The 12,243-nt window shown below is 45.3% G+C and overlaps 1 protein-coding gene across 2 annotated transcripts in view; it reads left to right on the forward strand.

Moving 5' to 3' along the window:
- The window catches only part of SLC35F3 (solute carrier family 35 member F3), a 188,449-nt gene that overhangs the window by 103,952 nt on the left and 72,254 nt on the right, over positions 1–12,243 (forward strand). The window contains exon 1 of one of the 2 annotated variants that reach the window (XM_080388905.1): positions 5,849–8,428. The exons of the other annotated variant lie outside the window; for it this stretch is intronic. Within the exon in view, the coding sequence (XP_080245031.1) occupies positions 8,353–8,428 (76 nt within the window). The 5' untranslated portion in view covers positions 5,849–8,352. Of the gene's footprint in view, positions 1–5,848; positions 8,429–12,243 lie in introns of those variants that run through there. 2 annotated transcript variants of the gene reach the window in all.

The raw sequence follows: 12,243 nt of genomic DNA on the forward strand, positions 1-12,243 counted from the left end.
GCACTCGGTGCTAAAAGGCTCGTCCTGTATAATGCCTTTTAAATAAAATCGAGGCTTGAAGGAGGAACTCAGTGTGCCAAACTGAATGGTCTTTCTGAGGGCAATCAGCACAGCTACTTTGAGCATTTCAGTAAGACATCCCAGGAAAATTAACCTGTTGCTCCCACAGATCTGACTTGCTGCTTCCACAGAATTAACCCAGAAGCCCGCTCTGCTGCACCTCGCTTGGAGTTCCTGTAAGGAAGCAGGGCAGACTTGGACAATTTGCGGAGAACCCGTCCCTAGGACATTATTTTTCATCCTCACCTTGAATGCTTCTGGACATAGCCCTGATGGCATGCACAGGCAGAATCTTAAAATCATGGAGCAAAGGGTAGGAGAGCTTTATAGGTGCACAGCTTCTGGACAGCTACAGTAAATTTACTTTGAAGCTGTAAACTGTGAGGTTTAGACACCTCCAAAAATCCCAGTACTAGCTATTAAGGATTGCGATGGACATGAACAATAAAAGAAAAGAACCCACAGTTTATTTCTTTTTCTGTTTGTGTAACTTTGTAAGTGGATGTGGCATTCAGTTCATATTGCAAGGGGTTTAGTATTAGCACTGGGAGAAATTTGACAAAGGAAAGACATGGAAGAGGAAAGGAAAAAGATAAGGCAAAGAAAAAAAGAACAAAAGGAATACTGACATAAGAAGTAAGAAGAAAGACAGAGTATGCAAAGGAGAACAGAAAAAATACAATTATTTAAAGTTTTTAAAATCAGTCTTCCAGGTAAAAGGGCAACACAGGAATGGGTCTGGACCTGCTGGCTCTTACACATCTTTGGATTTTAGATAGGCAGCAGTTTTCATCCTAGCAAATGTCTGGCAAGTTATTTATGGAGGCTGGAACCCTCTCCCGTCCACAGGCCACTGGGAGTGCTTACATCCTGCCTAATCTTTGGTTCAAGCAGCTAGCATTAAAACTTAAATTTGACAGACATTGTGATTTTCATCCCAGGGCACTGTCCCTAAAAACGGTGACTTGAAATACAGAATATATTTGCTCGGAAGTGTCCTTACTGTTATTTTCTGAAAGATCTTTGCATGTCCCTTTTTCATTTCCTTTTTTGTTCCTTTCCTGCCTGATATTGCTTGGGAGAGCAGTGCAGAGTTCTGTAAATATTCAGGTGAGAAGGAGGAAAAAAAATGCGATTCTGTCTTCAGTTCTCACGGTCTCTGCTTTTGTGTTTGGGGCCAGGAGCATATGCTTATTTGCTCAGTCAATTCTGAAAGGACCTTTTCTTTGAGGACAAAAGCTTGCCTCACAGATCAAAGTTATTTCTGTTTTTTTCTGAGCCAGAGTCTGAACAATAGATTTTTTTAATCCTGTTTTTAGGTTTTAATTTCTTTTTTAATTCTGTTTGCATATGTTTCAACTTCACATTTTTGTCACCTGTTTTTTTACAATGCTAGAAATGTGAGCTACCGCCAAACATGGTCTCTTGGCCTTTGCATCTTTACTGGAGGAGTCAGATCCTTCTAGGCTGGGATGTTACAGCAGTAGAGGTTTATCACAGCTTACACACTGTTTCTGATGGAGGAAAACATGCCCGACTACATTTAGATGCACTTCATATCCAGAGCTGCGCAAAGACAACTGGCCAGGAGTGGGCTTGTGGTGAAAATGTAGAGATGATGCCCAGTTATTTTTAATACTGTGTAACTAGATAATGAGGGGGTTAAGAAATTGTTGTTACTGAATTGTGGATCTTGATGGCATAATGATTATTTTGTATGATTTGGGGTCATTAAGGTCTCCTGGTTAGATAGTGTCTCATATGCAAATATGCAAGGAAAAGTAATTGCCTGATAAATTCAGGCGGGTCATTAGAAAAACTGCCAGGCTGTTGGGATACGAGAACATTACTTTCTTGTCTCCAGCCACAACTACACAGGGAACTGCTAGCTTTGGGAATCGACATTTGAAATGGCTAAAAAGTGACAAAAGACAGAAGGAGGGTTGGAGTTGTCAGGAGCAGCTAGCGAAAAGCAGCAAAACTGTTTAGCCTGCTGGAGTTCCCAAGGAAAGACAAACCACAGGGAGACAAGCGGGCATCTTAAGTGTTTTACTGCTTTACTCCTTTTCAGTTTTTCCTGTGTTCCCACCACTAATATCAAGAAATGCTATAAATCTAGGTAGTCTGGTCACTGCATTTCATGATAGGTCACAGCTCCTAGAGGCAAACCTTGCAGATGGCCTCACTGAACAATCAGAGGCACCACACAATGGGCTGTTCCTGAGCTACCTGGTCCAAAAGTGGGCAGTTCCCTTAAACTGCACCTGCAGGGAGGCAGAGGTGTAGAACCAGCCCACTGAAGTAGTTATGTGGTCATCATGTAACTGTGACAAGAGCAGTGCAAATTCACATGGTATTCATGGGCCATCCACCTTCCAACACCCGTTCCAACCTACTGTCAGTTGTAGGAGACCCAGTGGCCTTCAGAAAACGAATTCTGTCATGGTTTTCCTACATTGCCAGTTTTGACAAAGTATTGCCCAGGGCTAGTACCAGTACTCGTTTCCCCTGGGTTGCTGAAGACAATGAAGACTCAGACTGAGTGGGTTTGGGATGCCTTTGACCCTCGGTAGTGTCAGGCAGGTTTGAAGCAGCTTGGCAGACATCTGATTCTCTTGTAAATGTAAGGATTTTTTCACAAACTTCACAATCCCATACCTGCCCATGGGCACTGAATTAACTTTTCTTTAAAATTCAAAGTAACATAAAAATTGACAAAATATTTCCATTCCAAAACATGGTTAAGACAGGAGTGTTTCCTAAAGCACAAGTCTGAAAATTAAAGCTATATAGTCTGGTGTTGAAACCCTGAGGCTTGAACTAGCTTTTTTCTTTACATTTTGTGGAATTCACCGGTATTCTTTTACATGCAGCTGTTCCTTATGCACAAAACCAGGAGAGCTTCTCAGAAAATATTGGAAACAGTTAATATTTTATTAGATTTGGAAATAAAATCCATCAGTGCCATCTCTTCCAGTAATGCTTACAGAAGTTATAAACAGAAGGTTAAAAAAAAACATGAGGAAGATATTCTCACCAGGACTTTGCATCCATGTCTAGGAACATATATGGCCAGATATATATATACAATTACAGCCTTTACGGACACCTCAGATTTGACTGTTACCAATAGCACTATATATCTGATCAAATTTGAAGAGAAGGCACTCAGGTATAGCAGTAATTCTATAGCACTCTCTGTTCAGTGCAGTCTGGTGAACACATGTAGCCAGACAGGTTTAAATCTTCCCTCTTCCCTTTGCTGCCTTGTTCTGTGAATTCCAGATATGATACTGAAAGTAATTGAACTGTTTTGGAATGGGGAAGATTGGAAAGACATCATCCTTACAGCTAGGGTAATATTGCAGTGAAAGACTGTATGTAAATTTGACAAAAACGTGAATTTGTTCTGAGTGGAGGTGGTGAATGTGGGAGACGTGCAAAGAGTAGTGGTGTATGGTCACCAGACAGTGCATCTAAATGCAGATTTCAGAACAATTACAGGACAGCAAACATCACTTCCAAAATTGCTACTATTTGTGTTGGAAATGTGCGTTTGACATCTGTGTTTTTTCAGTTGGGAAATAAAAACAGATCAGAAATTTATTAGACGGTGGCCAAACAAAACTAACACAGTATTCAAGTAGAACAAGCTCCTCACAAACAGACTAATAATTCTTTGTGGAGAATATTCACCAAATAACTTCAACTAAACTAGAGGAAAGGATGATCTGTTCCTGACAGATTGTGGGTGGTGTAAGGTTTTGTGCCTGTATTTGACTCCTGTCAGGTGAATTCATCCTGACACGAGACGGAGCCTCTTAGGAAATGGGCTACACAAGTCCACACTCCATTTCCTTTGGGGCTGCTAAGCACAGCAGTTATTGCCCTCAGTGGGGAGGCAAGCACTTAAATTAATAAGTGTCCTGTTAATGAGTACACTGAACATGAAAATGTCTGAACTGCAAAAATACCAACTGTGCACGTTACCAACTGGGTGCATGTTTCATGTTGGTTGGATAAACTAGCTAATAGGATAAAAGTTAAAGGTTGTAGCACACGTAACTATGATAATTTAGTTTTGTCTTGAATCTGCCTTTCTATGTCAGGAAGAAATCTTTCAGAAAAATGGTGGTGATACATGAGTTTAAAAGCAGTACGATGCTGGGTGTAGCACACTCGTATATAGGTTTATGTGTAAAAAAGCCCAACCCAACAACTGTCATTTTTTAATCTAAAATTGAAAAAGATAATTGACTGTAATGAAACCAGTTCCATCTCACTACAAATTCTACAAATTCTTCAAACTGGGTAAAACCTAACTATCTCATCCTGCATTTTTAACCCAGCCTTGCCTTTTTCACATGAAGCATCCTTGTTCTTGATAGGAAATGAAAGTCTGCTTTCTCCAGTTTTCAGGCTTTGAGAGTTTCCTCTCCACATTTGTAAGCTGTCTGCAGCCCAGACATCCACCAGCTTCTCCTCCATTGCATCTAGAATACAGGAGTGTTGTCATAAAGGAAAAAAACATAAATTTGACTTGAAATTTTACCCTGAGTGCATCAGTTTTGCATTGCTTGTAGTGTAAGATGCTTACTGTAAATTAAATCAAATGTAATCCAGCAGCAAACGTGTTAAGGCTTAGGGAGGTGGGGAGGCTGCAGCATGGTGCAAGTTACAGAAAGTAACAAGCCTGCTGCCAAATGCAGCTCTCGCTGTAGAGCCCTTGGAATACAGTCCTCAGGCACCCTTGTCTTCATTAAAGAAACACAACATTTTGTTATTGTGGCATGTGACTGATATTTTTATGCACGGTGTAAAATAGGGCCCTAGTGTGGATCTTTGGTGTAAGTGCATGCACCTGTAAGGGCAGGAAGAGAAGTCAGAGAGTGAGAGTTAAAATGGTCTGGGACCAGGGTCAAGCAGAGCCATATCAGACAACACCAGCCCCAACGAGCTGTACTTGGCACACACTTTGGGCAAAAGATTTCCAAAAGCCTGCAAGTGGTTGGATGTCCTATCCCCAAGTTCATCCTGGTCTTAGTTGGATACTAATTGTCCTCAGTGCCTTTGAAAGCTTCTCGGGGGTGACTGAACACTGAGGAGAGAAGGCTTGGGTGCTGTGATTGTGCAAGCACTATCAGAGGAGGGAGGAGGAGAGGAGGTTTGAAGGCTTAGATGCCTCCTAGCTCGCTCACAGCACCAGCTGGCAGAGGTGTGCCAGTCTGCTAAGCGGTGCACTTGGGCACCTCCCTTCTAACCTTCTATCCACTATATAGTAATCACTTTGTCTTCCAGTTATTTCCTCTGATAAAACTGACTTCTGTGAAGTCTCAGCAAGACCATCTTGGCTAAAAGTGTAACGTTAGACAGGAGCTTGTCTAATGCCCTGCTATAATGAAGAAATGGTGGGGTTTAGCTTCTCTTGTCTTCTTCTTAGTTGAATATATTTGGAAACAAGAATCTGATTCTATGCAAATATCAGATCTAATTTTCCAATGCTGGCTGGTGTCTGAGGATCCTGGAACAAAAAGGTGGCTCTCGGTAAAGCAAGATTCTTCTTGGTCAACAGGTAACATGGAAGAAAGTTTTTGGAGTTTTGTATAAGTCATGTATAAATAGGCAAGCAGAAGTCCAGCCACTCACAGGAGATAGTTGCTGCCATACAAGTCTTTGACATTTGGAGTTCCAGAGTTAAATAAAACATTGCAAGCCTGAAACATGCTAACAACTCTACAAAACCTGCAATATTAAATGTATGCAAAGTTATAATAACATGCCACAAAAAAACCAAACCAAAACAACAACTAAAAGCAAGTCTTGTTTTCAAGGTGATTCTTTAGGTGAGCAGCACCATCGTCCAAACAAAATAATGTTCTTACTGTGTCTTTCCTTTTAAAAATCAGAGAGCATAAACCTTGCAGAAAGGAGAGAGTATAAGTGCCCAGTAACAAAGAATTTTTAATAAATACCTTTTAAATTCTCATGGATGTCCCATTGATTACAAGATATAGCCAGTAGAGAAGTCTGGTTGTCCTGCCTTGCACAACCATTCACCTCTAGGAAAAGCAGGTGAAATTTGGATGTAAAATGCCGATTTAGTAGTTTCCTGCTTACATAGCAGAGGCTCAGATGATCCTGGAAGGATCAGAAGGATCTTCTGCTGAGAGCAGAAGCTAGCCAGGGTTATCTGGGTTCTGGTGGTACTGATCATCTGACAGAATTGCTTAAACTCTGTGGCTCGATTTTATCCACCAGTGAGCCTGATGTTTCTTCACAGAGGCAGCGTAATATGAATTAATATTTTATAATGTGCTTTGAAATCCTCAGATAAAAGGTATAGCAACATTTTAAAATATTTCGTGGACACAACCATGTGAGGTGAAATCTGCCCCTTTTTATGTAACTTCTTTCAAAAATCAGGAACTAATTGGATTCTGAGATGAAGCAGTGAAACAAGATGGACCCCCAGTTCCCAACATGCCTATGATCTGTAACATCACAAAAACCTGAATGGATCCAGTAATTCTACTAAGAAGGCCTGGAAATAACCATGAAAGCCAGGGGTAGGTTTTTTTCATTTGACCAAGCTGAGCTTTTGTGGTCTTAGCACTGAGCACATGAATATACTCTCCAGAAGGATCAGTTTGAAAGGGGCCCGATGATTTTTTTTATTTTTTTTTACAAAGCTCATCCCGAAGGCTGACACAGAAGAGGCATAGGAAATACAAGCCACCCCTGAGCTTCGTCAGACTGCAGATCAGCAGATGAGACCTGTGCAAATGAACAGTGCAAGTCTGACCCACCAAGGCAGCTCGCTTCTTAAATACACAGAGCTGTCCAGCGGGCGGGCACAAGTAGGGTGGTGTTTTCCCACCATTTGCTGAACAGTCCGTCGAGGCTGCTTTTCAATAGCTGCTATTTATATAATTAACAAATACTTTGGAATGTTTGTGGAGTATTGATGGCTGCCCGGTCTGGTTTGCAAAGTACACTCATTTTAATTTGACCAAATCTTAGGAAAAGTTGAGTATTTGCGTCTTTGCTGACGCATCTTTTATTGGAACCTGTTAAATGTGCTAAGTATTTTCGTACCTACAGAAGAAATCACCAGGAGTAAAGGGTGCTGGGCTCACCATGCTCAGCATCTTGCGAAATCTGGTTCATTGCTTCCAGTGATATAATCTTTTTTACATGTTTCATATTGATTCACTGGGATGTCTTCTCTCCCAGATCCACTTGCATTGTCTTGTTAATTAATACCAGTTCGACTTTTTCATAGAAAGGTAAATCTACCACACATTGTTGGTGTGTCATGACTGGGGGTCTTAAAATCGTTACTGAAAAAAAGCCACCATGAAAAGTTGCTGCGTACGAGCAGCATCCCATTGTGAAAGACATTTTATTTAACTTGTGTGTAGGTGTGGAGGTATTTTGTTTCATGCCTCAAAAAGAAGTTGGCAAGCTGTGTTAAGAAAGCTGTCGAGTATGCTACTGAAAGTATTGGAATATTATTGATAAATGGATGGTGCATCCTCATCTTGACTGCTGTGTCTAATTTTGGTCTCCCTCTTAGAAAGGACACAGCAGGAACAGAAAGGCTGGGGAAAGGATGGGGAAAATTATTAAAGGCACGGATGAAAACCGATCCAGGATGGTGACTGGACTTGAAGGAAAATGAAGGAGAGGTAGAATATGGGCAAAAAAACCATCGGTGTGGAGAGTGTAAATTACCCTTTCCCGTAAGACAGTAAGAAGGGAGCTAAGCAGGGCATGGGCAGCCGGGAGCCCGTTCCGTGCGGTGCAGCAGCCCAGCGGCAGCAGAAGCCGGCGGGGCCGGGAGCCCGGCTGGCTCCGGGAGGCGCAGGCACAGCGGCGGCAGCGGAGCGGAGCGGAGCGGTGGCCGCAGCCGCATTAGGGGCCGGCTCCCTGCGTGCCTGCCGGAGCGGTGCCCGGGAAGGCGCCCCGGCCCCGCAGCGGGCACAGCCGCCCGGGGGAACTCCGCAGCGCCCCTCACCGCGGAGCCCGGGCGCCACCCCCCACCTCGACCCGGAGGGCGGCCCCGGGAGCCCGGGGGGCGGGCGGGGGGGGCCGTGCCGGTGACGTCGGGTTTGCAGCAGCCCCGAGCAGCAGCGGGCGGGCGGGCGAGCCCCAGCCCCCGCCGCCGCCCGGTGCTGCGGCAGAGGGCGGCGGGCCGGGAGCCGTACCGGGGGGCGCCGCCGAGGAGGGCTCCGGCGGCGCCAGGATGTAGGCGCGGGGCGGCGGGGAGCTGCCGCCGGCGACGGGCTCGCCATGAAGAAGCACTCGGCTAGGGTGGCCCCTCTCAGCGCCTGCAACAGCCCCGTCCTCACCCTCACCAAAGTGGAAGGTAAACGCCGACGCTGGGAGCGGGACGAGGGTACCGTCACGGGGGTATCCCGGGGAGACCGGGTACCGCGATGGGGGATGCTCCGGGGAGGCTGAGTACCGGGAACGGGGATGCTCCGGGGAGGCTGATGAGTACCGCGAACGGGGATGCTCCGGGGAAGCTGGGTACCGCGAACGGGGATGCTCCGGGGAGGCTGAGTACCGGGAACGGGGATGCTCCGGGGAGGCTGATGAGTACCGCGAACGGGGATGCTTCGGGGAAGCTGGGTACCGCGAACGGGGATGCGCCAGGGAGGCTGAGTACCCCGAGCCGGGATGCGCTGGGGAGGCTGAGTACCGCGAACGGGGATGCTCCGGAGAAGCTGGGTACCTCGAACGGGGATGCGCCGGGGAGGCTGGGTGCGGTGCCGGAGCGATACCCGGCGGCGGGGAAGCCGCATGACCCCGCCGCCCACCCATGGGTCACACAGGTCCCTCGCCACCTGGCATCGCCGGCGCCCACCGCAGTCCCCTGCCCTGCTCTGCTCCAGCTCTGTCCTCCCCCACACTCCAAAGGCAGCGCTCCTCTCCAGAAGCTCCCCTCGGGGCCTGGGAGCAGCCCCCAAGCCTCTGGGCAAGTACCTGCCAGGTGGGACCCTTGGCAAGAGGGAGGGAGGTGCTGGACAATTTGACTCCTGATGGAAGGAACAAAGCCCCACATCCCAACCATCTGTTCTCACCTCTAGTTGGCAATCCAGCTACACAGTAGTACTGGGGTTGGGGCTCTGTGGCCAGGAGGGACAACAGTAGGAGCTCAACAGCAGTGGGGGGGTTAGCAGACCTTCAGGGACTACGGGGACCTTTGGAGACTTTATGGGATCATGGCTGGGGACCTTGAAAAGGGCAGTGCTGTGCTCAGGAGGGTTTCCCAGAGAGCTCTTAAGTTTGGGGCATAGCTGGTGGGGAGGTCTGGGGTGAGGAGTTGTGTCCTTGGGTAGAAACCTGTAGGCCATGTCCTAGAGAGGCAGAGCAGGTGAGATGGAGGGGGTGATGCGGAAGCAGGAGGAACAGAAAGAGGGTGCAGGTCAGGAAGAAGAGTCCATCTGAGGGGTGGATATGGAGCTCAGTTCCTGAGAGGAGGGTGAAGAGAAAGCCACTGGTTTGGGGGATCCACTAGGTGATGTGGTAGTTGGTTGAGATAAGAACAACTCAAAAAAGGGAATCGTTGAACAGTAAAGTAAAATATGTATGTGAGACGGCATAGAAAGCTCATGAAGAAGAAAAAAAGTAACATTGAAAAACTGAGGAATGAAGAAGGGAAAAGAAAAAATGGTAGCAATAGCTCTGTGGAGGAGAAAGTGAGAAAATGCAGAAATGCCCCAGAGGGGGGAAAGGAACTAAAATCAGCAAGTAAAGTGGAAAATCAGGAGTACGTGAAGGTTGTTATTTCAGTTCATGGAAAATACAACTGTTGCATTCCCCCAATATAAAAACCACCTGCTGTGGAACTAGGAAAAGGGATCTCCGTTTTCTGACCGGAACAAAAGCAGGACTGATCATCATACACTATAATTAGAATAAAAAACAGCCCTTGGAGTTAGCCCCATGCACAGCAGAATGTTTCTCTCAAGGTTTGCATTGGAGGCTCCTCTGGGCAGGGAGCATGTCTCGCCTTTTTTTTTTTTTTTTTTTTTTTTTTTTTTTTGGTGCACTGCACATGCTTTATGAATCATAAATAATAATAACCCATCAGGTTCCAGCTTTGAAATGTGGGTCATCTCATTCCCCTGCTACCAGTTCAAATACAGTTTATTACCTACCTTATATAGAAACAGAGGCAGTACAATCTTTCCCTGTGCTGTAAAATTGGATCCTTTCAAGCATTTCCATGTCTGCTCTGCATACCAGCTCTCAGATACCCTTGCCACCCACAAGGGACTTTGTTGGCCTAGTTGGACTTTTTGTTCTTTACTTCAGATTCTTTTTTCCTCTATCATCAGTATCAAAATCTAAATTGCTTTGATGGTGTATGATAGGACCCAGAGGTTGTACAGATGCAGGTAAGAGTTTCCTTTGCTGTTTGCTTCCTTTTAATGAAACAGACCGAGAGCTTTTTTTTCCAAATGAATTCATAACATTTCCTTTCAGACTAATATTGACTAATTTTGCCAGCTGGTGCTCAGAGCCATATGAAAAAGCCAAGATGTAGTTATAGACAAAAATAAAGTGAGGCAGTGGGCATACTGTGTACTGCTTGCTTCCCTTGGTCCAGCTGCCGCATCTCTGGCAAAGATTTGCCTTCTTAAAGTTCTCTGGTAGCCCAAGTCCCTTGTAAAGCTGCAAGAGCAAGATGGCAAAAACTTTCCTCCACTTTGTAGTTATGATTATTTTCTCCCCTATCAACCACCACCAAAGCATTTCAAGGATCTTTGGCAGAACCACTAGGAATATGTTTCACTCTAGGATAGTTAGCCAAGAGGAGCCTTTCATTGATACGCATTGCTGTAAAGCCTTCCAGCATTCCCTCTATTTTCCTGTCGGTGCAGTAGCCTCTTTGCTTTAAAAGGGAGATAAGGACTTTGTGCGCCTTTAGGAGCGTGACTACCATTTCGAATTATTTCAGAGATTGAATCATCAGTATGCTCTGAGCTTGCTGTACCAGCACTTTTCAAGACAACTGTATCTACATGCATTACTCAGGCAGGCAGTAACCATGTCATGTGTTTTCTGTGCCTGGTACCACTGCACACACTTCATACTTTGAGAAATGGAGGCTTGGTGCATGATTTGTGCTTGTTCATCTTTCTGTTGTTTTTCCCACCAGTTTCCATCCATACCCCAGTGACCATTCCTCTCAGACCAGCCAGTTGACTGGTTTCACCCAATTTGTACATGAAAGCACAGTGTACTTTGAGGACTGACTTCCCTTCCTTGATCCCATCCCTGCTTTGCATCTTGGGATCTTCCAGAGATAGGTATATCAGCTTTTGCGAGGAGCTGCAGGACAGTCACCTTGCCAGAGAAAACCCATCATCCACTTAATTAGGCCCTACTTAGAGCTACTTATTCCCAGGCTTCCAGCACCAAGGAAATGGTACTGCAGCCTCCCCGTATAGCACGTTCCCTCTGCACTGTTCTGTCGGGAAGAGTGACTGGTGATATTCAAAGTTGCTTATAAGGCAAATGATACCTCTCTTCTTTCAATTATTGCACATAAATGTCTAAACTGAGTTGCTGTGGAACCAGATTCTGCCACATGCTCAGCTGGAGTAACCTTGTCTGCATCACTGGAGTTGTAGGGAATTTGTACAAGTACAAATAAGAAGTGGATGTGGCCTTTAATGTATTTGCATGCCTGCAAGGAATTCATCACAGGCTTATCAACACTGTAATCACTTTAATAATAAACCTTTTTCACTTCTTTAGCAAGAACAAACTGAAGATCCCAAGCACAGCAAAAACTTTCATGAGTGGCAGTCGGCTTCCTTAAGAGCTGCGATTCTTATTATCCTCATTTTGCAGATGGAGCAGCCGAGAAACTGCAGAATGAAGCAACTTTTCTAAAAACAAGCAGCACATTTTTTCACAGAGGAGGCAAGAAAAGAACTGCAGTAGATAGGAACGGACCCCCAAACATCCCACACATGTTTTGTGGCTGTGGGAGGGCACTGCCACGAGTGGGTGCAGTAGGGGTGGGAGAGGACTCCTTTTACTGAAGTCAGTCACTTCAGGTTCCTACTAAAACTTTCCTTTGGAGAAATAAGCTCAAATGCTGCATAACTGGATAAATACTGTTTAACTATTAGCAGTGTTCTGCTGGTGGCATCTAAAGGATCT

The sequence above is a fragment of the Falco punctatus genome (assembly GCF_963210335.1).
Source record: "Falco punctatus genome assembly, chromosome: 5".
Lineage (NCBI taxonomy): Eukaryota > Metazoa > Chordata > Aves > Falconiformes > Falconidae > Falco > Falco punctatus.